This window comes from Megalops cyprinoides, chromosome 5, assembly GCF_013368585.1.
Source record: "Megalops cyprinoides isolate fMegCyp1 chromosome 5, fMegCyp1.pri, whole genome shotgun sequence".
Classification (NCBI taxonomy): Eukaryota; Metazoa; Chordata; class Actinopteri; order Elopiformes; family Megalopidae; genus Megalops; species Megalops cyprinoides.
The window spans coordinates 1,481,202-1,506,876 of record NC_050587.1 but is presented as its reverse complement, the minus strand read 5'-3'; the positions used below and the strand labels follow the sequence as shown (position 1 = coordinate 1,506,876).

The 25,675-nt window shown below is 43.2% G+C and overlaps 1 protein-coding gene across 4 annotated transcripts in view; it reads right to left on the bottom strand.

The window, feature by feature from the left end:
- Positions 1–25,675, bottom strand: part of LOC118778538 (calmodulin-regulated spectrin-associated protein 1-B-like) — a 70,017-nt gene that overhangs the window by 11,447 nt on the left and 32,895 nt on the right. For 2 of the 4 annotated variants that reach the window (XM_036530110.1, XM_036530112.1), the window contains exons 4-10: positions 8,185–8,346; positions 7,029–7,109; positions 6,276–6,308; positions 3,311–3,452; positions 2,767–2,906; positions 2,304–2,400; positions 1,379–1,508 (exon numbers count right to left, since the gene is read on the bottom strand). In XM_036530110.1, the coding sequence (XP_036386003.1) occupies positions 1,379–1,508; positions 2,304–2,400; positions 2,767–2,906; positions 3,311–3,452; positions 6,276–6,308; positions 7,029–7,109; positions 8,185–8,346 (785 nt within the window). Of the gene's footprint in view, positions 1–1,345; positions 1,509–2,303; positions 2,401–2,766; positions 2,907–3,310; positions 3,453–6,275; positions 6,309–7,028; positions 7,110–8,184; positions 8,347–25,675 lie in introns of all 4 variants that reach the window. The other 2 variants (XM_036530109.1, XM_036530113.1) reach the window with 2 other exon arrangements.

The following is a 25,675-nucleotide window of genomic DNA, read 5'->3' as shown; positions in this document are numbered from 1 at the left end:
ATTGCTTTGCTCTCCCTAACTGCATCATAACATCAAAGGCTAGCCATGGACTCAGTCTGCTCGAAATCTTGACACTGAGGTCTTATGACAACCCAATGTATGCGGTTTGAGCCCTATGGAGGTTGAGAATTCAAAGCCAATGAAGCATCACTGAGCCAATATCATATCGCTTCGCTGCTGTCAAACGATGGCCTAATAAGATCATCCAGGCTAGAGCTGGGAGGAGCCACTGACCCAGTGCACTTCACACAAGCAACGGTGACAGCGGCAGACCGTAATTCCATTTTCTTTTTACCAGGGAACAGACAACATGAACGTGGGAGCCAACATCACAACAGCAAAATCACACAAAGAAACAGGACTGACATCACACAGGGGAAAGAGACAGAAAAGCAGGAGGAACACATGTGAAAGGGATAGGAAACACAGCCCCACCCACCATCAGTAGTTTAAGCAGGTCTGTTCACTCCTTCTGCAAACACAGCGCTGCTCTGCCATGTTTACCTGCTGACCCAACCTACATGTGTGCACGCGTCACTAGATTATCCTGTCACATGGTGCCTCCCATGTCGTCACTATAATCAAAGTCAATCCAATTAGCACAGCTTCTAAACGCACCGCAGTCCTAACAGGTGGGGGCATACAGTGTGGGAGAGTGTGAGACAACCCAGTGTGACAACCTCCCGGGGGACTTTCACACTGCACTTGCTGCACTGCACTTGCTGTCAACAAGTATCGACTATTTAGCTGAATGTCCGTCAAAGATATACCTGGAAATAACTCTAAGGGTACAAACTGGTGTTAAAAGAATGGTGGGTGCAGTCATTCATTGCTCTGCATCACACAAGTGGAGCAGCAGGTCTCTGTAATGAGATCACAGCAGCGCAGATGGGCTCAGACAGCCCTGATCCTCAGAGACAGGAGAGAGTGACTAAAGTAAGAAAATACGCTGCACTGCTACCTGCTCCGCCTCCTCTGAATGTAAATGTGGTAAGCTGTTAATGAGTTCAACGACCTGCATCCTAATATTTACGAGTGTCAACCTCATATGGCCTTCTAGTGCTATATCTCTGATATAACGCAGATATTTTTTGTCAAACCCCCAATCTACATCGATATGTCTAGAAATTATACATTTCCATATTTTATCCCCAATCTACATCGATATGTCTAGAAATTATACATTTCCATATTTTTATCAGTATATTTATGAGTGAGTGAGTGTGTGTGTGCGCGCGCACACAAGTCTCAGTAAGTGAGGCTTAAGACGCCACCACTGCGGCGTGGTCAGGAATAACAGCAGCACAGAGACAGCAGCAGAGGTGGGACAGAAAGACAGACTTACAGAGGGTCAGACTCTTCAAGGTGCAGGTAGTACCTGTTACAGACTTCTGGGCTTTGGCCAGTTACCACACTGTCCCCCGAGATGGGCGTCACCAGAAAGCTACGCTTGGTGGCGTTGGAAATGGGCACTGGGGGGCGGGCGCTCTTAGACTGCACTGTCCTCGCTGCGGGAGAGGAGGGAAAGGGTGTCAGAGCAGGGACAGGAAGCATAGAGTAACGCAATGCACCGTCTGGACTGCAACAGCCTAGCAACCACCCCAGTGAATGCACGAGTGGGCTGCCAGGGCGACAGTGTAGCATAGTGGTAAGGAGCAGGGCACACAACCAAAAGATTGCTGGTTTGATTCCCCACTGGGGCACTGCTGCTGTACACATGGGCAAGGTACTTAACCCAAAATTTCCTCAGTAAATATCCAGCTGTATAAATAGGTAACATGTAAAACGTGTAATCTACGCAAGTTGCTCTGGATAACAGTGTCTGCAAAGAATGCTACAGCTCTCCTGACACCCCTGAATAAAAGAGAAGTCAGAAGAGTCAGGTAGACACATCAGAGGCACCATCAAGGTGAGCATGAATGAGTTTGTATCTGAAATGTCAGCACGCCTTTGCTAATGAAGTCAACTCTCACTGCCTTAGAAAGGTCATACCAACTTAATGTTTTATACCAGTTGGACAGCCTTAAGAAAATGAAATACTGACCAGTAGAAAAAAGCTGACTTCTAAAATTCATTTTGGCAAATAAAAAATATAACCTCGGTTGGATGACTCTTTATAAGAAAGGGAGCTGTTCCTGGCATGTGTAACCCCTGACATGCAGCAGGCTTTTACATCAGCGGCTTTCAGAGCTCCCTCATCACACAGGTTTGACTGCACTGCATTCTACCATGGAATGGCAAGAACATCAACGCCTATCAAGAATGTGGTCGGTCGAGACGAGCCGGCCCTGGTGCTTCCTTACCGTCTTTGATTTCCTGGAGGTCCCTGGGCTGGACGAAATCGGGTTTGACAATCTCGAACCACCAGAAGAGCTCAGCAATGAAGACCATGACGTTGTGCTGAAATACAGAGAGGACGTGTTACAGAGCCCTGTAGAAGGATCTGTGGAGACTCGCATCACTGTGGAGTGTTAACTAGGAAACTGGGCTAATGGCGATCATGAGTTCTAACCTGCTTCTGATGACTCTCAAATTTGGGCTCGGGACCCCCTTGAGGGATCCCATGTACAAACCATTAGGTTGAAAAGTAATATACATTTTATCATGCAAGAATAACCATTTAAACTTAATGGCACATAATGGTACGTATTTATGAATTTGTCTGTGCAATAACGAAGCTGTGAAATATTTGTGTTGACATGCCATTGTGCTAAAAGAAAGGTTTGGAAGGTTACCAATATAACACACAATCTGACCATGGTATACCTTGAGCACTAGAGGAGCATACAGCATGTCCTCAGTGGTCAGATAGAAGCTCTTATTAAGGTACTCATTGGCAAACTCCTTCAGCAGCTGGATGTTATAGAGACTGTCAGCGATTGAGGTCACCTCCTTCAAGCAGATATCTGGGAGAAAAACACAGGGTTATGAATGATCACTGCTTAGCCACACCACAAAGACAGTCTTAGTACTCAAAAAGCACTTGCTGATGCAGGTAGAATACTATAAAAATCACTCCGCTAACACCAGTGTGGCATTTTAAAGCTATTTTAATGTCTGGAGAATGACCACTGTTTGTTATACATGAGTTCAAGGCACCTTGCTTGGTTAGACGTGAGTATACAGGAAAAGGACAAAAATGCTGTGTACAAAACTGGAGATTATGTCATTTCAATGTGTAGGTCACTCCAATGGCTGTTCTTGTATTCTGTATCACCCAACTGAGCCCCCCGTTAGTGTACCGAAATCTTAGCACCAGAAATGTACAAGTTGGACAGTTGGAGGAAGTACAAAGCACCTCCGTGCCTACCGTCAAGTTTCATGTGCTCGGGGCAGTAGTAGTGGACCACTGCCAGCAGAGCAGCACCATCGCACACATCCTTCATCAGATCCTCCAGCAGGGGGAAGTAGGGCAGCTGTCGGCCAGAGAGGTGGTCCCTGCGATATCGCACCTGGAAACAGGGACGGACACAGATTAGAGCAGCTGGGGCATGGAGGGCACTGAAGCAGCAGGTGACCGTGTTTCCATGGAGATGGCAGGACACAGCAATCCATCTGACATGAGCTCTCTGCCGTAGTTGTGGAGGCAGCAGAGAGGTGAGTGTATAGTTTATAGTGAACATTGGTTTCACAACAGGTCTGGTGATCAAACCAGGTAGGAAACCACTGATATGCCCTTAGAGCAAGATACTGAGTACATCAGTATATTTATAGTCATAAATGGATACTGTCTCAAAACACAAGCTATGTAAGTATCTGATAGACAAAACAAATAACTTACAGTACAGTAGTCCCTGGTAGTTGCTAGAAAGATGCATGCCAACAACAGGTAAGGCAGTTCATTAAGCACAGAGCTACAGTGCTGTTGGTAGTGCATGTTACATTCAGAAAGTAAACAGTAGCTTTCTGTGAACTTAAATGTAATGCTTAAAAAGCTCAGGTTTTAATCAAGACTCATTTAAACTGAAATGTGTATATGTCTTTGTAGCTCTGCATGTAGTTAGGGAATTGGCCAGACAGCTTTATTGTTAAAGGAAGACAATGTGGCAGCAAGTCAAGGGCAGTCACTGTTCTGCAGCAGCAGGGACATCACCACTGTTGGCATCTGTCCCTCTCCAGACTAATCAGTCTGAAGGTTACATCATCATCTGCTGTATCACTAGCATCTCTTGTGGTTAGATGTCTAGCTTCTCCAGCACCTGAGCTTATGTTATTAGCATCACTAGCCAGCAAAGCTGTGTTAGCAGTGTTAGCATTGCGATTGCCTCTCAGTGTTACTCTGTACTTTGTTTCTTGTGTAGTCTTTTCAATTCAACATAATGCAAGCAAATATGTTGTTGAGTGTGGCACACTGAGTGTGGCAACCTGTGTGTGGTAATACTTAACCTTGCCTAGAATTCAGCCCTCCCAGAGCTTGGTTGATGAGAGAATACTATACAAGGAGAGTCACCTCTGTTAACTACCCCACCGTTTTAACCAGGGATTGCTCTGTCTGCCACCCCAGGCCTTGGTCATCACAGACAGCTCTGGGCCCACACAACAGCCTGCACATCCGGCCCCAGGCCTGGTGTGGGCAGACTAAGTTCTGAGCACACAAGGCTGCTGATAATGATGCACACTAAAAGGATGAGCTGTTAGGCGGAGACCAGTAGGCAGGGGTTCAGCCTACACAGGGCCCACCTTCAGTCCAACCAGATCTGAGCTGCTTCACAAGGCGCACGTCAGCCACAGCGGGCGCCAAACTCAGCTCCTGGGGCTAATACATATTGCTATTCTATTCCTACTGCTTTCCCCCTCACCACCTTAGGTAGCAGGAGTTAACTCCATCAACCAAGGAACTTCACCAATATGAGTACAGTCCTCTGCAGTGATTTGCTGTTTGCAAAATACAGCAGAGCACCCAACTGACTACACAATCAGGCTGCTTCAGTAATCCAGGGCACACCAAAAATCAGCATACCTGCAGCCTAATATGAGTTGAGTTTGATGCCCCACTTCTGCCGATGTAACCACATGATTTCTGAGCAAGTCAACTGCGTCTCCGTTTCCACTCCTCTGGGAGCGACCTGGATGGCGCGTGCCAATCAGGGGCGACCATCAGTGTGCGGGGCAGGAATGCCATGGCACAGTGTCTGTGCCAGAACATTCCCCCAGCCAAGCGTTATCGATCTGCTGAGCTGGTCTAAAATAAAAGGTCTTTTCACAGCTACAAATGCTGAGCACTACTTGGGGGAGCCTGAGCCACACAGAATACAAAACCACAGACAAACAGCATCCTCAGGTGGCAGCTACCACACGCGCCAAGAGAGTCAATGCATCCAGGATTCTGGGAGGGATGCAAAGCGCCGTGAGGACCACGCTCACTTCACTAGCTTTGTGGTGGACTTCTACTCTGTCACAGTATAGAGGTAGCGCAGTGGAGGAGGACATCAGGTGATGCATTGCGGGGGGAACAAGTATAAAAGTATAAAAGTATGGACATCACAGAAAGAGCAGAATCACAACAAGAGTATGGAAGCAAGAGGTGGGGTATAGCTGAGAGAGTGATAATGGAACAGTCCACAAGAGCAGTACTGTAAGGGAGAAGGACAATAGAAGAAGCAAACACAGATGGAGCAGATAAGAGGCTCAGTGAAGGAGCAGAGCAGGGGGACAGACATTAAGCAGGGGGACAGACATTAAGGAGAGGGAGAGCAGGGGAGTAAAGGTGTACTGTACCACGCGGGAGAACTCCACCGGCTCCAGCATGCAATGGGCCAGCGCGTGCATGAAATCAGGCTGACAGAGGAACAGCAGAGAGACAATGAGGGGGGGTAATTAAAAATTTGGTGAGGGAGAAAGGCGCAGTGGGTGAAAATGAGGCACAGGTCACGCAGGGGCGGCATTGCGGGGCCTCTACTTAGTGAAGCTCGGCATGAAAGGCCGACACTGTGCACCCCCGTCATTCTCCATTGGGGCTGGGCTAGAGGAGCGCCACGTCCTCGACTCCCGGGCTTCCCGCTGGAAACCAACCACTGGATGCTGCCGAAAGTGTGCGTGTGATGGGGGAGGGAGTTCCAATGGGACCTCTCAGCCGGCAGGGGGGTACAGTGGGAGAGAGGTGGCAGGCTCACAATGGGACCTCCTGGATGCACTAGTTTTACCTGGTTATGTCTGGCATGTTTTCAGTGGCCTACACACGGAGTGATGGCTGCAGGCACACATCGACACACACCGAGAGCACAGTGATAATGCCTTTAAGACGGGAAAAGAGGAGAAGCTAGCGGTCAACTTACAGGTACTAGTTTCCAATACCATTTGGAGGGAGACTATCCAAGTAGCAGGGAGGGAGTTTAGGAGGAGGAGGAGGAGACAGGAAGAGCAGCACAAAGGTCAAATGGTCAGATGCAAACAGGGATCAGATCTACTTCCGGTTACAATACAGGTCGACACTGTTAAATCAGACCTACTGCAGCCAGAGAACAGTCTGACAGGGTTAAACTGGGTCCAGGCTGGATTGTACTTTAACTGGATTTCAGGTAAAGGATATCAAACACATGCAGTTATAAGAGTTAATATAAACAGGCATAAACAAATGTCAAGGAAATACAGGGAAGCATGCTAATCACAATGTCAGAGGAGGAGAAAGCTATGTCAAAGGCATTTGACTGGTCAGTTAGACCCTCTAAGTGCTCTTAATAAAGGCCATGTTAACGAAGTTAACTTTTCAACAGTCATGATCCATAGAACACAGCATTTAATGTGAGAAGTACTCCAGTTACAATCAGAGGCTTTCTGAAGACTTCAGTATTTGAAACCCTTCACACTACAGTTACAGGATTAATAAGGAAGCAAGCCAATTAAGATCAGGATTAAGACAGGGTCCAAAATGTGCTTGCTGAGGAATCAGGACACATCCATGAGTGAACAGCCTGTGTGAGTTTTAATCACTGGCACAGCGTGCAGAAGCCGTCACGTCACATTGCGGCTGGGAAGATCCCTGCCCGGTATGCGTAGACGACTGCAAACGGGGGCACAGACAGCATTACCTTCTGGTGGCTTGGAGACTCCAGCAGGTGCTGCTTCAGTTTGAGCTCCTTCTCCATGATCTCCCTCATCTTCAGGTTCACCTGTAATGCAATCGGCGCACCACCTTCAGAAAACAGGACAGCATGGAGCAGTCCAGCAATTTGGACCTTAGCTTATTAAATCCACAGCTAATGCTACACCTCGGCCCTCTCTCCTGTAGCTTCTGCAAGGCATGATAGGAGTGAGTTAGAGGGGACAGGGGACTCTGAGCCACAAATCGGTCCTTTCTGAGCACCAGCAGCACCTTTCCTGCCTGTGTGGCTCAGTGCAGAGCATGATGGGAGGCCTCTGAGCAGTTTGCATGTTAATAGTTAATGAGCTGGTTAAGGTGGGGGCGAGTGCAACCCACAGTAATAAAACATAGTGCTGCTGAGTCACTCGACCTTCGCAGTGCTGCGCTCCAGAGGGCAAGCTGTCCGCTGGACAAGGAAAGGAAATGCCAGTTGCCTGCTGTCACAACACGCCCATCCATACCAGGCAAACAGCTTGCACAGGGTCAATACTCAGAGGAACTGGGGTGTGGTCAGAGCCAGGGGCTGGAGGCAGAGTCAGGGGCTGGAGCTGGGCCAGGGCAAATTGAGGGTCAGGGGCAGGGCGAGGAACAGAGGTGGGTAACGTACTCTGGGGGAGGAGACACTTTGGGCTGTGAACAGGGCCTCCTCCAGAGGACACCAATAAGCTCAGAAAGGACGAGTTTGACACAACACCTGGTATAAACAGATCTGTGATATGTTGGAGCAGTGATAAATTTAAAATTTACATGCACCACACAAACCATATAATTAAGTACTAGTTAGTCATTTAACACAAACCTTGGCTCAAACACAGGCTTAAATACAAAATCTACTAACTCTCAAGAGCTCAGCATGTAAGTTCAATGATGATAACCATGGTAACACCAAGATGTTTGGCTAACGTAACCAAGCACATGTAAACAGCACGCACAGCTAGGTGTCATGTTGTGTAAATCTGTGGTACAGGCAACAAAAATCTTTCCCTGGGGTGAATGCTTTCAGAAAGAATACCCTAGTGCCTTTGCAAAAAAAAAAACAAATGATACCCATTTCAAAGTGCTTCCTGGCCCTGACCCACGAGGCACGTGGTGGAGCAGCTCACCTTGTTGATCCAGAAGACCATTGCATCCTCCAGGTCAAAGGGCAGTTCCTTAGAGGCGCTGAAGGTGGAGAAGCGCTTCACGCTGGCCACCACCTTCTCAATGCTGATCATCTCCACTGTGTAGGCCATCATCAGGGCGTCGATCATGGGCATGTGAGCGCTCTATCCGGGGTGGAGGAAACATTGTGAGTTAGACCAATCAGGCATCACCAGCTCACAGACTGTGATCCAATGACCAACAAAAACTCTCTCCCCGTAACAAACCTTAACGGACGATAAACAATACAGGAGCGGGATGCAATGCAGAACAGCAGGATGGTCCTGGCACTCTCATACTATTTCATAAGCAGACACCTGTATCTTCTAATGAATTTCTTATCCTTTAAGTGGCTGCTTTGTGGTTTACTAGCTGATGTCAGATGTTCCGAAAGAGATAAAGAGGATGCTAGAGGATACTAACTCACCCTGGCCGAACACCTCTTCCCCCCCTCCTATTCCAAAACCTCACGCCTGGTTACTTTTCCATTCTGAGATGTGGGTACCAATGCATTCTCACACTCTAGTTAGGCATTTGGTTTTGGAATGTCCCGATTCCTGCATGCTAAAGGCTTTTTTTATCACTAATTTTTTTATTGCAACACCAACAAACTACTTTAAATACAACAGGTTGCCAATTACATTTTGAATGTTTATCCCAGCCACCCCTCAACCCTCATCCCTATCCCCCCCACCCCTCTCTCCACCCCTCGCCCCTCCACCAACCAACAGGATAATAATACCTACTAGGCATGTCACGATACCAGAAATTTAGCAGTCGATACCAATACAGTGAAATTCCATGATTCTCGATATCCAACTCGATACCATGGTAAAAAAACAAAAACAAAACAATAAATCCCATGTACTTCAACATACACTCCTGTATTAAAAACACTTGAACATAACAAAAAACAACAGTGGCATGTAGCCTTCAAGTAATAAATAAAAAGAAACAACTATTAACATTACAAAAAAGAACAGTGGCGTGTAGCCTTCAAGTATTTAAAACAAACAATACCGTGCTTAATTACGATCAACTTTTTATGATGGCACAGCATTTCAATTGCAGTACCTGGCCAAGACATGAAGAAATATGGAGATAATAAATAGGCCCATATAGTATACTATAATACAATATAATACAATATAATATAATATAATATAATATGTGTCTCTAAAAAGCTTCTGATATGGTTGGCTGTGTTTGCTCCTGCCTCTCCTGGTCAACATCCTCCTCTGGCTGATACTGTGAAAGGAAAATTATGAGATTTCAGTTATCAGGTATAGCTCAAAGGCTGCATACACAATGTACTAACACACACACACACACCTCTATATATTCAGAGTGCAAACCAGTCGTTTAAATTTACTGACATGGTGACAGATCATTAGTCCGGAAATATATATTTAAAACGCTAACTTTATATTTTGATGACAGATGACACAGACTTAATGGTAAGGACGGTAGCCTACTACTAGCTATGGTTACATTACGTTACCCTAAAAACAAAAATAATGGTAACGTGTATTTCAGGATAAGGATAACAAGGATAACACTTTTGATACATTGTTAATGTAACCTTAACATGAATTGAAACTCACTCACCTTGAATTCATTCACCTTGAAATCTGGATGTCTGTCTTTGAGGTGCTTCACTACTTTGGAAGTGTTTCCTCCTTTCGTCTGAAAAGTTCGATGGCACCGTTTGCATACTGGTTTTTGCGAATTTATCATTAATCCCTGATGACCCGCCTTGAAGGCAAAGTAGGCTACTTCTATACACGATTCTTACTGTTTTTGTTTTTGACAAGTCGAGGCGGAGCGGTCGCTGCAACTGCATCCCCGGTAGCTATGGTGCTGTAAAAAAATGAGTTCCGTCACGCTTTCAGAATTTTAGCATCGACTTGGTACCGAAGTATCGGTTCTCGTGACATCCCTAATACATACACAGACAGAGCATTCCTATTTTGACAGAACTTTTAAGTTAGATACAAAATTTGTCCACATTAAGATTGTGTTTGGTTGTGCATCACTGACTTTTGTTGATGACACTTCCAGGTAAGAAATGTCCAAAAAGCTACAGAGCCAGTGAGTACTTGAAATATCATGAGAAGGTTTCCAACGCTGGACTACAATCTTCTTAGCTGCAGTCAAACCTGCCAGCCAGATTTTGCATGTTTTTCCATTAGGGAAAGGTGGGAATCACCATTTAGAAGATGTACAGCAGGGTCCGTTGGTAATTGTACCCTTGTTAGTTCTGCAAGAGTACTAATAACCTTCCCCCACAAACCAAAAACCCCTGGACATTCCCATACAACATGTATAAATGAGCCAACGATTCCATAGGGGCAAAATGAGCAATATGGTTCAGGAACCAGTCCCATTTGATGTCTAATTCTCGGTGTTAGATATGCTCTATGACAAAATTGTATACACTGATTTGGTTTTTCTGAAGCACCAGCAGCATTATCCCAAATTGCATCCCAGTCTAAGTCTTGTTCCAGTTCAGATATATCCCTATCCCAGGCTCGCACCATACACTTTTATTTTTCTGCTGCACTAAACAATTGTAGCATATGGGTTAAAATTGGACTGTAATACAAACCTCAGACGTACCTATAAGGAGAAAGTCCTTTAACCTTATTGGTGCTATTAACTCTTGTTCTATATTTTTCCAAGAAGAAACTTTATCCTCCTCCATCCAATAGCTAAAACTCTTTAATATAAATGCCCAGTGATACAGTTTAAAATTTGGACATGTCAATCCCCCGTCCAACTTTTTGAATTGAAGAGCCGACCACTTTATATTGGGTCGTTTACCGTTCCAAATATAGCATCGTAGTAAGGAGTCCTGCTGGAGGTGCAAGTGGGATCACTGAGCTGATAAAGTTAATGCGGGGTATGATGTTCGTTTTGATGACCGATATACAGGCGGGACTGATGCTGGCAGGTGTCTCCATCTATTAATATATTCTTCTATTTTTTTTCCAAAATTAAAGAGTAATTTGTTTCAGCCACAGACGATAGGGAAGTACTAACTTTAATACTCAAATAGAGGACCATTTATAACATTAATCTGGGGAGGGAGAGGCACCTTACATTTGTCTGTATTAATCAGCATCAGTGCTGATTTTGACAGATTAACTTTGCATCCTGAAAGATATCCAAATTGCTCCAGTGTTTTTGAAACATAGGGGAGAGTTTGTTGAACATCTGCCGTATAAACTAATGTCGTCCGCATAAAGTGATATTGAATGTGATGTTGCACCTACTGCAATAGGGGAGATCTGAGGAGAGTTTCTAATGAAATGTGCAAGCGGTTCGATAGATAAATTAAGGATTAAAGGAGACAGAGGGTCCCCTTGCCGTGTGTTCTATGTCAAATAACTCTGAGAAGCCTCCTCCCATAATACCAAGGCTGAAGGATTACCATACAGTGTTTGGATCATATTGATAAATTTATCTCCAAACTTAAATTCTTTTAGGACCCTCCAGAGATATGGCCATTCAAGGCAATCAAACGCCTTTTCAGCTTCTAGGAATAGCAGGCCACAGGCAGGCGGGATTTTATGTGTTGCACTCAGTATGTGTAAGAGCTGGCGAATATTATCGGAGGCGAGACGTCCCCTGATAAAGCCCATTTGATCTGGGCTAATTATTTTCCCAACTACTGTCTCAAGTAAATATCTTGAGGTCAGCATTTATCAATGAGATTGGAAGGTGATTGGCACATTCCAAGGGGTCCTTAGGTATAACTGTGATCAGGGCTGTGTTTAGGTCTCCATGGAAAGCGCCATTATCAATAGCATAATTTTCTAACCATACTGGTCCAAGAATATCCCAAAGTGCTAGGTAAAGTTCCACAGGTATGCCATCTATACCTGGCGTACGGCCCTTGTTTGTAGCTTTAACTGTTTTAAGTAGCTCATCCAGTGTAACAGGAGAGTCTAGAGTTTTGGTGTCCTCTAATGAAAACGTAGGGAGGTCCAACCCACCAAAAAATTGATGAAATCATTTTCAGAAGGAACTGAGCCACTTATATACAATTCTTTAAAGTAATTTTTGAATGTCATTTATTTCCTATGTTGAAGATACCACTCCACATTCGCATGTCCACCATATAATCGCTGGTATACAATTTTTAGCTTCTTGTTGTTTGAGAGTTAATGCCAAAAGATGGCTCGGTCTCCTGCCATCTGCATAATACTTATGTTTGGTTATATGGATTATATACTCTGCCCTGCTTCTTAATCAATCATTTAATTCTGCTTGATTTGGGGGGCGACAGTGGCTCAGGAGGTAGAGCAGTCGACTGGGGATTGGAAGATCCCTGGTTCGAATCTGGCTCATCCTGGCAGAGTGTCGAAGTGTCCTTGAGCAAGACACTGAACCCCCAACAGCTCCCAGTGGCCAGTTGGTAAGCCTGTATAGCAGCCTCTGCCACTGGTAGGTAGATGTGAGGCATATAACTGTAAAGTGCTTTGAGTACTCAAATGAGTAGAAAAGCGCTATAAAAATGCAGTCCATTTACCATTTGTTTTGAGCTCTTTTCTTTTGTTACAGTGTATCTTCTTTGGAGGTCATTCTCCAAATGCTTTCATTTTTCTTCTAGGGTGGAAATCTTTTGAAACCCTTGATGGAGGCCCAAACCACTGTCATATCTGAGACACTATTTTTGTTTAAATTTAAAAATTCTGTCAGTTTTGTTCTCAATTGTGTTAGAAATTCATCGTTTTTTTAGAAGGGTGGAGTTAAACCTCCATCTAGTAGCCCTATTTTTGATTTGTTATTAGAGAGAAAGTTTTATGTCTTGTGGAGAAGAAGGTATTGTCCTTAGCAGATGGATTATGCACCCTCCACACATCAGCTAAATTAAATCTGTTATAAAGAGGTTAAGTGCTTTGGAAGCACATTCTTGAGAGTTTGATATAGTTGAAGAAGATTTATCAAGGTTATTGTTTACCAAAGCATTCATGTCTGAACCAACATACAGCTGGTAGTCATTTAACTTCAATAACTGTGAGGTAACTAAGGGAAAGAATTCAGCCACGAATATAGTTGGGGCATATAGGCTAATGAATGCAACTTTTTTTACGCTGAATGGACGTACATCAAAAAGCTAGACGTCCTTCATTGTAGAAGCCAGTCTTTTCATCTGGTACATTAATGCTACGTCTCATAAGTCCTTTTGTACGAGTACCATCACCTGATGTCACAACGGGTTTATAAAAGCAGTTTTGAACCCTGACGATGTCATTAGGTTTAAGATGTGTTTCCTGTAGAAGCGTGATATCTATTTTCTTTCTGCAAGAAATCTAACATCTCTGAACAGTTGTAGGGAGAGTTTAGTCCTCTAACATTAAATGATACAATAGTATCAAATAGAAATCTATCAAATAGATACAAATTTTCTAATTTATCTGTGTTGCTAATCTTCCCCTGGATCATTCCCGTCTCAAATATAGTGTAACACATAATCAGTGAGACCCCAATGGCTCTAGATGGCTCTCTTGCGGGAGACTGTTGCTTTAATAGACCGTCGCTTAGCAATGACATCAATGACGTCATATCTCGCACCCAGGAATGTGAACAAGTCCATTGAAGACATAACCCAAAATGAACATGGTAGTTCATTACTACCATTTTTTCAACTTAATTCTTGATAGAGTATGACATTTGGGTATGTTGAATATCACCTTAGAAATAAAAGATATATTCTAGACCACACATGGGCAACATATGGCCCGCAGGCTGGAACTGGCCCACATATTATTTTAATCCAGCCCACAACACCTTCGAAGGAAAAACTACGAAAAAAAAGCCACGTTAGGTTGTGTCCACATGTAGCGTCTTTTTTGAAGCTGTCAGCGTCTGTTATAATTATATAATGTTATAATGTTAATAATAATAATAATGTTAATAATCCTATGGAGTAGACCGTGTTTTCAAAAATGTCCTGAGCATTTTTTTTAACACTATCACCGGCGTTGTTTTCTGCAGCTCAGGGCGTTTTATTCAATTGAAAAAAGTTCAACTTCCCAGAAAAAAATGCCCTACATCAAGCACTTTTTTGACAGCTGACTAATCACAAGCGGAGTAGTGACACCTGTCATTTCCCAAAACAACCACCAAAATGGAGAAGGTAGCAGTGGAGAAGTTAATTGTGCTAGTTTCTGAGCACAGTGAACTGTACAACATGACAGTTAAACTGTATCATAACATTCATCATAAAGAGGCTGTTTGGAGTAAAATTGGACGGATCCTAGGAGTCTCTGGTGTTTGTGTTTACTGCTTGTCGTTAGCCAAACTAGCCTTTTAGCTGACGTTAGCTCTGTAAAAAATATATAGCCAGCTAGATCGCTAACAATGTATGTTATCTACTCAAATGGTGTCTCGCCACAGAAAAAAATACCAAAGCCTCACGTAATTATCATGTTTGTAACTGATCCTGAACGAGAGCCAGTTGTCTCCTTCTCGCCATTTTGTATCGCGAAAATGTTGCAGTAGCTGTTGTTATGGCAACAAAAGACACTCTCAACTGTTTTTTGGAACAAACGCTGCCAGCTGCAAGTGACAGGCTCATAACGTTAGCTGAAACAATCAGTTAAATCGAAATGAATGAGTCCAAGACAAATTTCCCTAAGGGGACAATAAAGTATATCATATCGTATCGTATCGTAACTATGCCACAAATTTGTCTTCGCGGGTGTTACGGCATACCCGTAACAGCGGGAAAGAGAAGAAAAAGCCCTGAAATTGTCTTCCAACTTAATTGCCAGGCAGAATATTTTTACAAAGCAGTCTACAATCCAAGAATCGGCAACAAAAGTTAGCTACATGCTGTCACACAAAATCGCATAACACAGCAAGCCATTTTCAGATGGTGAGTTTTTAAGACTGTATGGTAGAGGCGGCTAGCATACTGTGCCCTGACAAGAAAAGTCAGTTTGAAAATGTGAGTCTGTCGCGTCGCACAGTTACTCAGCGTGTGGAAGTCATTGATGAAGAGTCGACTGCTGAACTGTCAAAAAGGGCAAAGGACTTTACGTACTTTTTGATTGCGCTGGACGAAAGCACGGACATCAAAGATACTGCCCAGCTACTTATATTCATTTGAGGGATCAACAACAAATTTGAAATAGTGGAAGAATTTGGATTATTGTAACTTAAATTTGGAGTGAGGTTTTGAAAAAAAAAATGTTACTATTTTTCAGTAACTGGATTCTATTTTTCAGTAAATAGTACTTTTTGAGACAAAATGCTTAAGCATTAAGTTTCTTAAATTGAACTGGCCATAAATTGTGTTTAATGACACAATGGATTTCTTCATAATAAATAAATATAATAAATATTAAATATCTCTAAATGTAAATATCTGTAAATATTAAAATTAGATAATTGTAAAACAGCTCATGTCCATGCATATGATATAATGTGTTTAAGTGTCTTTTTTCATTCAGTGATGCAGGTCTGTACTGCAGTGGTAAATTTAAGTTTGATAATTGTAAATCAGTCTGCCTCATCTCCATGTATATAACATAATGCAATGTGTTTCATCAGCATTTTTATCATTTCTATGTTAAAGAGCTATAGCAGTGGTACATATCAGACAATTAACAAGATGCAGGGTAATGTAAAAGTTGATATGGCATTTAAGTGGATTGTTTTATGAAAGTAAATCTTTTTATTGTAACCGCAGAGTACACCAGATTGACATAAAGCTGTAAAAAATGTCAGGCCTTTGAGTAGGCTGGCAAATAGGCTATGACAGAAAGTAATCTGTCATGTATATCAAATTCATGTCATTTAACATAACATTTGCCTAGCGACACTGATAAACAAAAGCTGCACGTTCGTCACGTGTTGATGACGTAAACAGACTAGGGTTAGCAACCAAAAAATGTAATGTGAAAGGAGACCAGCGGGGGCAGGGAGAGGGGGGAATAATCACACTCGAGTTCGGACCAGCAAAACGGACCAAGTGTGAAAACAGCCTTAATGCAATTCCATCTCCTCCTGAGGAGCATGTGCCCTTTCCATACCTCCCAGCACCGATGATTTCAAGGCTTCTTTTGCCTCCTCTGCCGAGTTAAACGACATCCTCATGCCCTTGTGATTCACTCTCAAAATCGCTGGTTATATAAGGAATGAGTCGATCCCCTTCTGTCGAAGCTTAGCGCGGATCTCCTTGTATTTCTGCCGTTCCTGCATCGTCCCAGGGCTGTAGTCGGCGAAGAACTGCAGCTGGGTGCCATCAGGGAGAGTAGGTTTGGCTTTCCTCATGCCCTCCAGGATAACCTGCCGGTTGGTATAGTGTAGAAGCCTGAAAACCGTGGTTCACGGTCTTGAAGTGTTGTTAGAAAAGATCCAATATGCTCTATCGATCTCCAACGGAGTGCTGTGGGAGTTCTTGATCGCTGGAATCAAGTTAGGCAGCATCTCCTGGAGGTAGCCTCTCGGATCATCGCATTCAGCGCCTGTCGGTAAGTTGACCAGCTGCACATTGTTTCTCCTGGATCTGTCATCCAAGTCATTAAGCTTCTTCCGTAACTTAATCACCCCCACGAGACAGGATCTAGTATCTTTCTCGTTCTTGTGCAAGCTAACCTAAATGTTGTCTATTTTGTTGAAGACCGTGCTCCTTTAACAACCGGAGAATGTTGCCATTCTCTGCCATAAGCTTCTCTATGGGGTTGAGAGCTTTTTCCAGCGAATCCTTTAGCATGTAGGCTACCGTTTCTTGCAGAGATTCCATCTCCATTGCCATTGTTTGCTTGATTAGCATAGCTATTTCCTCGGATGAATCGTTAGCTTGGTGCTGTCAGCTGGTATCTTGTTTCTTAGTTGACCTTGGATCTTTTTCTGAGGTCATGTCTTTAAGTCTTTCTCCAAATCAAGCTTGTGTTAAGACCGTGTATGAGCCCTAATGAACGTGAAAAAGGAGGGTTTTGTGTCAGTGCTCAGTGCTGTGCCGTCATCTTGCCTTGTGCCTCACCGGAAGTTCCCCATGTGTGAAAGGCTTTTGAGTGGATGATCCCGTTTGCCCGAGAGTGACCTCGGCCAATAATGAGAAGGAACCCTGGTGTGAATGGTGCAGGGGCCGATCCGGCGATGAGGAACACAGGGCTTAAATGTAAAGCACATCCTCAGAGGTCCAGTAATCCCAGCTGAGGAGCTGCAGGACGGGGCTGTGATTAGCTCTATTCAGGGTCCTCCAGAGCACCGAAATAAAACAAAGGTGGCATTACACAACCACTAATCAAAACCTTCTATTCAATGCTGAGAGGTAAGTGTGCAGATTACACGAGCATGTACTAGAGTTTGCCAGCACTTTCACAAGCTTCCAAGATGAAATGCACAGTTAACATATTGAGTAGTTTCTATAGTAAGGCTAGCATGTATTTTGGCCACTTGGCCATTATGTATGACTGTACAGGCACAATTTGCAGGTAATGCAAGTGTCACCAAAGCTCAAGCAAGTGAGCGAAACCAACTGAGGCACATCACCACATTTACCATGCACGATGTGTGCAACTCCCATTCACATACAACAATCTACTGTGAGCCCATCCACAAGGACTGAAGCTTCTGTGAGTGACAAATAAAAAGAAATGGGTTACAATGCATATACATACATTTGTCACAGGCAATGACGCTGCCAAAGCACATGATCCAAACAATTTCAAGTCGCGTATGAGCCCCATTCCATGGTGAATGGGCCTGCTATATTTGAGGGTTACGCAAGTCATACATGAGTAGAAATGGCTTTAACACTCATCTACCTGTATGTATGAATGTCATACACAATATAGACACCATGCCATGTGAGCAAGAACAACTGATTTCATGTGTCAGAACAACGTCACACTATGGAACTGTCTGTAATACTTGAAGGTAATACGAGTAATGGATCAGGAGACCAAGCTTTGAACCACATGAACCTATACTTTCCAATACATCATATAGCTGTCACGGCAGCCTACTCGGTCAAAAGCAAACACAGATTTACTTATCAAACTGCTGTTACATGACAAAATTTAAGAGTTGAAGATTAATAATTATGCAAGAGACAAATCAGCAGAAACGGTTATGAGTACATTATCATACATTCGCCCCAGATGGCTGCCAAACCATGTGACATCTTGAGCACAATTTTTTAAAAATTACTGTATCTTTAAGAGTACAACCAAAACATACACCAAATTTTGGAGATACGAGATCTGCCATGACACAGGATGCCCAAATGCTGGACTCCAACAGATTGGCATGCATAGGGCGTGGCCTCCAAATTTAAGTTCACACAAGCTTTTTATCCATTTAAAACTGTTCATCACCCAAACATGCCCCATGAATACTACATGCAACAGCTATAATGCACTGGTGAGCTTGCCGAGCGCAGCCTGCGCTTACAAAAAAAAAATTAATTCAGTTTTAGCATCTTAGGAGACCTATAAAGTCTCCTTTAAAAACGGCCATAAAAAAAAGTCAAAACCAAACAAAGGTCCAATATGCCAAATTTCCCCAGAAGGAGCCCATCTTGAAATATAAATATTTACATTTACACTGCATTCATTCATTTGGCAGACATTTTATCCAAAGCAACTTACAAGTGAGGAAGAGTACAATGCAAGCAAAAAACCATGAGGAGTCAACAATCAGAAGGGCTGCATGACCAGGTTTCAACGGTTGGCCAGAAAAGGAACAAACTAGCTGGTACAGCTAACAAGTGCATTAAATCATTATATTACTTTATTGATAGTGTAGGAGGAGACAGTTTTGAGACATGAAAAGTTCCTTAAAGGGATAGTGTTTCAGGTGTTCAAGTGAGAACGGAAGAGCTGTCTTCAGATGAGAGGGACTCGGCTTATTGAGTATCATCTTCACCATCTACACTAAAGTTACACCTATCAGAATGTATGGATGCACAATATTGGATTTTTGCCAATATTCGATATGCCGATATTTTCAAACTCATTTTGGTCGATTGCCGATACCGATATAGTGTAGATATATATAGATGCCACGTAATTTAAAAACGGTCTCACTCCCCTCCGGAAGCAGAGAGAAGCTTAGCAGCCCACAACTAGCATCATCATAGGGTGAGAAACCTAGCTAGGGGTTGGTCAAAACCATTAGGCCCTCCTTTAAAATCCCAAAGCACGAGCACGGCGATCGCAGGCTGTCTTATTTCCCATTGCATTCTCTCCTTATGGAGCCGTGATAATTATTTTGAATGAGCAGAGACACAATAGAGTTACAGAAAAAGATATTCACTGTCCAGTGTCGTTGTGTAAGTATACACACACAAAAACTACACCATCTGTTCGAGTCCAAAAGCAGGAACTAGGCAATCGCGGGTTGTCTTGTTTTATTTTCCATTGCATTCCCTACTTACCGAGCCACGATATTAAACAATGGTCTCACGCCCCTCTGGAAGCAAACAGAAGCTTAGCAGCACACAGCTAGCATCCTCCCAGGGTGAGAACTTAGCTAGGGGTGGGTCAAAACCATTAGGAGCTCCGTTCGAGTTACAAAACAGGAGCACGACAATCACGGGCTCTCTTTTTTCATTTCAAACTGCATTCTCCCCTTACGGAGCCGCGTTATTTAAAAATGGTCTCATGCCCCTCCAGAAGCAGAGAAAAGCTTAGCAGCACACAGCTAGCATCCTCCCAGAGTGAGAAACTTAGCTATATATTTTACCCCTCCTCACCTCACTGGTGCTTTACAAGCATTGCAAATAGCAATTTTGTCTGTTTCAGATACTTTGAAATACTTCCATGCAGCTGACATGTTGAAGCTTGTTGCTGGTGCTCATAATAAACATTTAGCATCATCGCGTGTGCATAGTTAACGCGTCACCTTATTGGCCAGACACATCAGCAGAAATTTTCATATCTGCCAATGCCGATAATTAACTTCTTAAGCTTTTATCGGCCAATACTGATGTTGTGCGATACCATCATGCATCACATGAGTTATGCATGTGCATGTAGTGCATTTACTAATTTGACCTCTCTGCCTGAATGAAAGGTTCCCTCATTATCAAGTGAATTTCTGGGCAAAGTGTTGGTCAGGGAGCTGGGGCGAATCTTCCCAACAGCTTCATCATTTTGCAATCGCTGCATGAGTGCGTAAAAATGTAAAAGCTCAAGGTCAAAACTGGCACGCCTGAATTATTACTGAAAAATTGCTGATTCATATATTTGTCAGGCATATACACGGTCATTCATTCCAACAGCCATCTGTTAAAGCAAATAAATCACAATTTTACAATCACAAGGAAAAACTGCAATTCTTCAGATGTATTCTGCAAAATTAATTACAACATGGGAAAATCAACTGATGAAATGATGTGATAGATTACTGGTAATACGAGAACTGAGCTGAGAAAACCCTTTGCTCTGTACAGTAGGTGAACACTGGCCACCTCTGGTCAGTCAGAGCAGTATTAGCTCTATGAAATACTCCCTTTCAAAACAGACTACTAGGCTATTTTCTACTTCAAAAAAAAAAAATCTGGAATGTTTTCATCACAGGTCACAAGAAGGCCGGTGTTCAAAAATACTCCCACCCAAATTAGGCAAGAACAAACAGCAGAAAGAAAGAGTGACGTCAGGGAGTAACAGTGGCCTGAGGAATTCCATTTGAGTGAATGCTGTGAGGGAGCACCGAGGCACCAAAACGTCGTTACAGCGTTTACACCCAGGGCAGTGTGAGACGCAGCTCAGGCGCACAGAGGGGAAATGACCCTCGTCTGGATCATGGCCTGACCACACAGCTGAAGATGCCTACTTAATGCAAATGCAGTGCATTCTGCCCTGTACTCTACGCAGCGAACGGACTTTGTCACTGAGAGTGAGGGACATGGGCTGCTGCGGTCAGACCCTCTCTGGCAGGGTGGAGACTGCGCTCACCTCATGCTTCAGCGGTGAACTGGCAGGGGCAGCGGACGCCTGGCTATTTTTAACGGCAGGACGAGGACGTGGTGTGGGCGTTTCTTTCACAAGGACACAGGGGTGGGGGACGGGGTCAGGGAGCAGAGAGGCTGTTAAACTGACACATTGTGCATATTGTTACTGTTAACGTTGTTAGGATATTTTGCCCTTCTCCATGGAACTCAATGCAAGACAATGAAGAACATGCTGACGACTTCTCTTAAGAGAATTGATGCTTATTTCAATGCACAAATGAGAGACAAACTCAGGACATTCAGGTTGTCTGTGCCGAGAGAGTCTCCATAGAATCAAGTTGTGTGTGTTGATATACAGTCCATGGTCATACATATCAAAGAATTAGTTAAGTGTTAGAGAGAGTTAAGTGGTGGGCCGGAGACAAATGATCTTGTGCCATGGGAACCCTGGAAGAGCCATTTCGCTGCAGACACCACAGAGGCACCACACAGAGACACACAAACCACAGACACAGTAATAGTAGAAAGGAGACATAACACACCACATACAACACCTATACAGGGTACTGAATAAAACTGGGAACCTATCACCGTGGATGAGCAGCATAGCTGGAGAATGCAGCTACCTGTCTGACGCTGAACAGACACACCGCCTCTGGACTCCCAGACGCTCCTGCTGACTGGACAATTGACGCAACTCATTTACGCGACTGGCTGCTGGCTCGCAGCTGTGTCCTGAGAGTGCCACGTGGTTTTAGGTAGTCGGCTATACGAGCTGATGTTTTCTCTATGAGGGAGGACCAGGGTGCACTTGGACAATGGTGTCCCATCTGAGAAAGAACACAGCACAGCCAGAAATGTTGATCATTCAGAAGCAGAGGATCTCAGGTACTGACAGTGCAAGCTGTCACTGTCATGCAAAAGCTGAACTGCTGTTGGTCTGTGACACACCCAGAGCTGGTCCTGACCTTCCTGGGGCCCTAAGCAAGTGCACCAAGAGATGCACTGCCCAGCTAGGTTAGCAAGACAGACAGATGCACTCACTGGCGTAAATATTGACTGTGCAACCGGTGCAGCGCACCGGGGCCCAGAAGCTGTCAGGGGCCCATCAAGGAAGGCGATTTTTTGCTGCTTTACTAGTGTAGGTGGGCCCTCTCGCGCATCGACCATTTCATGCAGTCTTCAAAGTAGGCTAACCATTCAACGATATCACTAAAATTACTTGTAATTGTGATAGCTATATAAACCGCCTTCACACCTTGTGTATAACACGGTTGTAAGTGATAGCCTATTTTTATGTATTTTTATTTGTCCTTATTGAAATGTTCCAAAACTGCATGTTTTATTAACCCTTTCGTACGGATCATATTTTTGTGCTATGTAGCATAAATACGCGCATGTAACGATACATGGTTCGTTATGTTTTCATTAGCGTTATAAGCTTCTCACAGTTTTCAGTTAGCATTTGCTATATTTTTTTAACATTAAATCGTTTTCTCAAAGCTAAAATTAGCTAGAATTCTTCCAATCTAGTGTTCTAATCGCACTGGTTTTAGCATATGCACTAAACGGCAAATCACACAGGTGTGACCGTACGCGCGAAAGGGTTAAAAATAAATATTATCTCTACCCACCACTTATTTAATTTAATTGTCTGGAGTGGTTGTGTGTGTGTGTGTGTGTGTGTGTGTGTGTGTGAAAATATTTGCATCGAGACCAGTCACAATTATGTTACGCTACAGGATGCACTGCAAACTAGCACATCAACTTAACGTTACTCTTATTTGCTGAAATCAAACTTGGAGAGGAGAGGACACAAGTTTACCTAATTGCTGTTCCCGCAATTAACACTTATGGTGTTTTTTTTTTCCTCTTTTCATGACCAGAAGGATAGTTCCGCCTCATCCTCTCATCGAAGTTGTAAACATTGACACCCGCTTCGACATGAGGGGCCCTTGTGTAATTTGCGGGGCCCTACACAGCTTGCATAGTGAGCGTATAGGGCCGCCCGGCTCTGGACACACCCCTTGCTGTCACAGTTATACAGTAGGAATGGGACAATATAGTTATCTCACGATTCGGTTCGATATACGATATGAGGTTCGCGATTCAATATCACCATGTTTTGATAGAGCCTGATAACAGTTCAGCGACAAAGTATGAATATTCAGAATTGATATTTAATTTCTAGCCATGCAAAATACAAAATAAATTCTCATTTGAATAAAGTTCTCTACTAGACAACACATAAAGAGATCAAAGTAACAACAGAAATTCTCAAAGATCAGAAATACAACAAAAGTGTCATAAATACAACAAATAAATGAATAAACACAACAAAAATTACAAGTAAAATAAACATTCAATAACTACATTTAGGCTGATCCAGTGGTTGGAAACCAGTATCTTTCAATTATAAAACTGTCCTGAAAAATATAAGCTTGCAGAGACCTCTGCTATAACACACTTGGCAGATTTGGTTGTTACATAATGTGTAAACAACATGGAAACATGACAAAATACAGAAAACAGTAGAGAAAAGGCAACAGACAGGAGAGGAGATGCAAGAGCAGAAGAAGCCTAAGGTTAGAATTAGGGCTGCAACTAACGACTATTTTGATAGTCGAATAATCTATCGATTATTGAAACGAATAATCGACTATACGGATCATGAATCGTACAATTACCTCTCTGAGCCAGAGAGGCACTAGACTTCTGTAGTTGAAAAAAAGGGGTTAGAAAAATTATGGTGATAAATTTGTCATAGCAGAGGACCTAATTAGTTTGTGAGATACCATACCTAGAAAACATTTTGAGACTGATTAGATATATCATAATCTAGGACTAGGTTATATCATAATTTAGGCTAATGTTTCACAAAAAAGAAAATAAGAGTTCCAATGCTGTCTTTATACAGTAGGCTATGTATGAAGCATTAAATGGGCAATGGCCAAATCTCTGTATAAAATCACGTTTGTGACTTTGCTATGTAGAGATGCATGTGTGCATTAATTCATTTCTGTTGTGGGTACAGGGGATGTTGTGATGACTTGTTTGCTAGCTTGGGGCATATGCATGATCGAAAAGTCTCTCCGCAGTTAGGTGACGGTCTCTCCGACACCGTTATTTGCATACGACGTCATGGACGACACTTTCAGCACTATGCAAATATGTAGGCTATGTATGAGTATGTATATTACTACTGCGGAGAGGCTTTTCGATCACTCTGTATTTCTTTCATGGACATAACAGGGGAGTGAACTAGTCAACTATCACCTGTCGGTCTTTGAATTCCTTGAAAAGGTCGGGATGTTTGTCCAACAGATGTTTGGCCAGGTTTGACATGTTGCCTTCCTTTGCGAGACACACTTTAAAACAGCGCTTGCACAGCGGTGCTACTGTGTTTAGGGACTCGTCTTCTTCGTCCACTCCATACCTCCATATTCCACTTCGGGTCCCCACTGTCAATGAGTTCAGGTGTTGCTGAAGCTGCTGCCATCTCTTCAAGTCTAGTCTCTGATCAAAACGAAAAAGTGGTCCGCTCTCTCTACCGTTGCTCTCGACTCACTTCACACTTGCTGCGGCTTATATTACAAACTCAGTCAGGGTTGTTTCCTGAAACGTCACACACACCACTAGTGCAACGTTACCACTCTCAGCGTTGTGCTTAATCCTTGTGTTAGGTTCACTTTTTGGACCCTTTGGCACTGTTCGGGTCAAATTGACCCAGGACATTATTGAGGTTTTAAAAGCACTACAGAAATATAAAATACATAAAAATCCTTAACATATATTGTCTTTATCTCAACCACAGACACTATAGATAACATTTGTGATTAATGTTTGCAATTACTAGTTCACATTTAATGAAAATGTAATTCGTTTTTGTGATAGTTATAATTTGTCTAACAAAATACACTATAATAAAGACTTTGGTGACATAAATCTAGAAAAAAATGAAATGGAACAAAGTTTCTCTTAATGTTTATTATTTTGAACTGATATATCAAATACACTACATGGACAAAAGTATTCGGACACATGACCATTACATTGTAATGACACTGTATTCAAACATACATATACTTCAGTATGGAGTTGGTCCCCCTTTTGCAGCTATAACAGCTTCCATTCTTCTTGGAAGGCTTTCCACAAGATTTTGGAGTGTTTCTGTGGGAATTTGTGCCCATTCATTCTCTAGAGCGTTTATGAGGTCAGGCACTAATGTTGGACAAGAAGGCCTGGTCGCAATCTCCGTTCCAGTTCATCCCAAAGGTGCTCGATGGGGTTGAGGTCAGGGCTCTGTGCGGGCCAGTCAAGTTCTTCCACACCGAACTCATCAAACCATGGCTTTATAGTCCTTGCTTTGTGCACTGGGGCACAGTCATGTTGGAATAGAAAAGGGCCTTCCCCAAACTGTTGCCACAAAGTTGGAAGCATAGCATTGTCCAAAATGTCTTGGTATGCTGAAGCATTAAGATTGCCCTTCACTGAAGATAAGGGGCCTAGCTCAAACCTTGAAAAACAGGTGTGGCCAA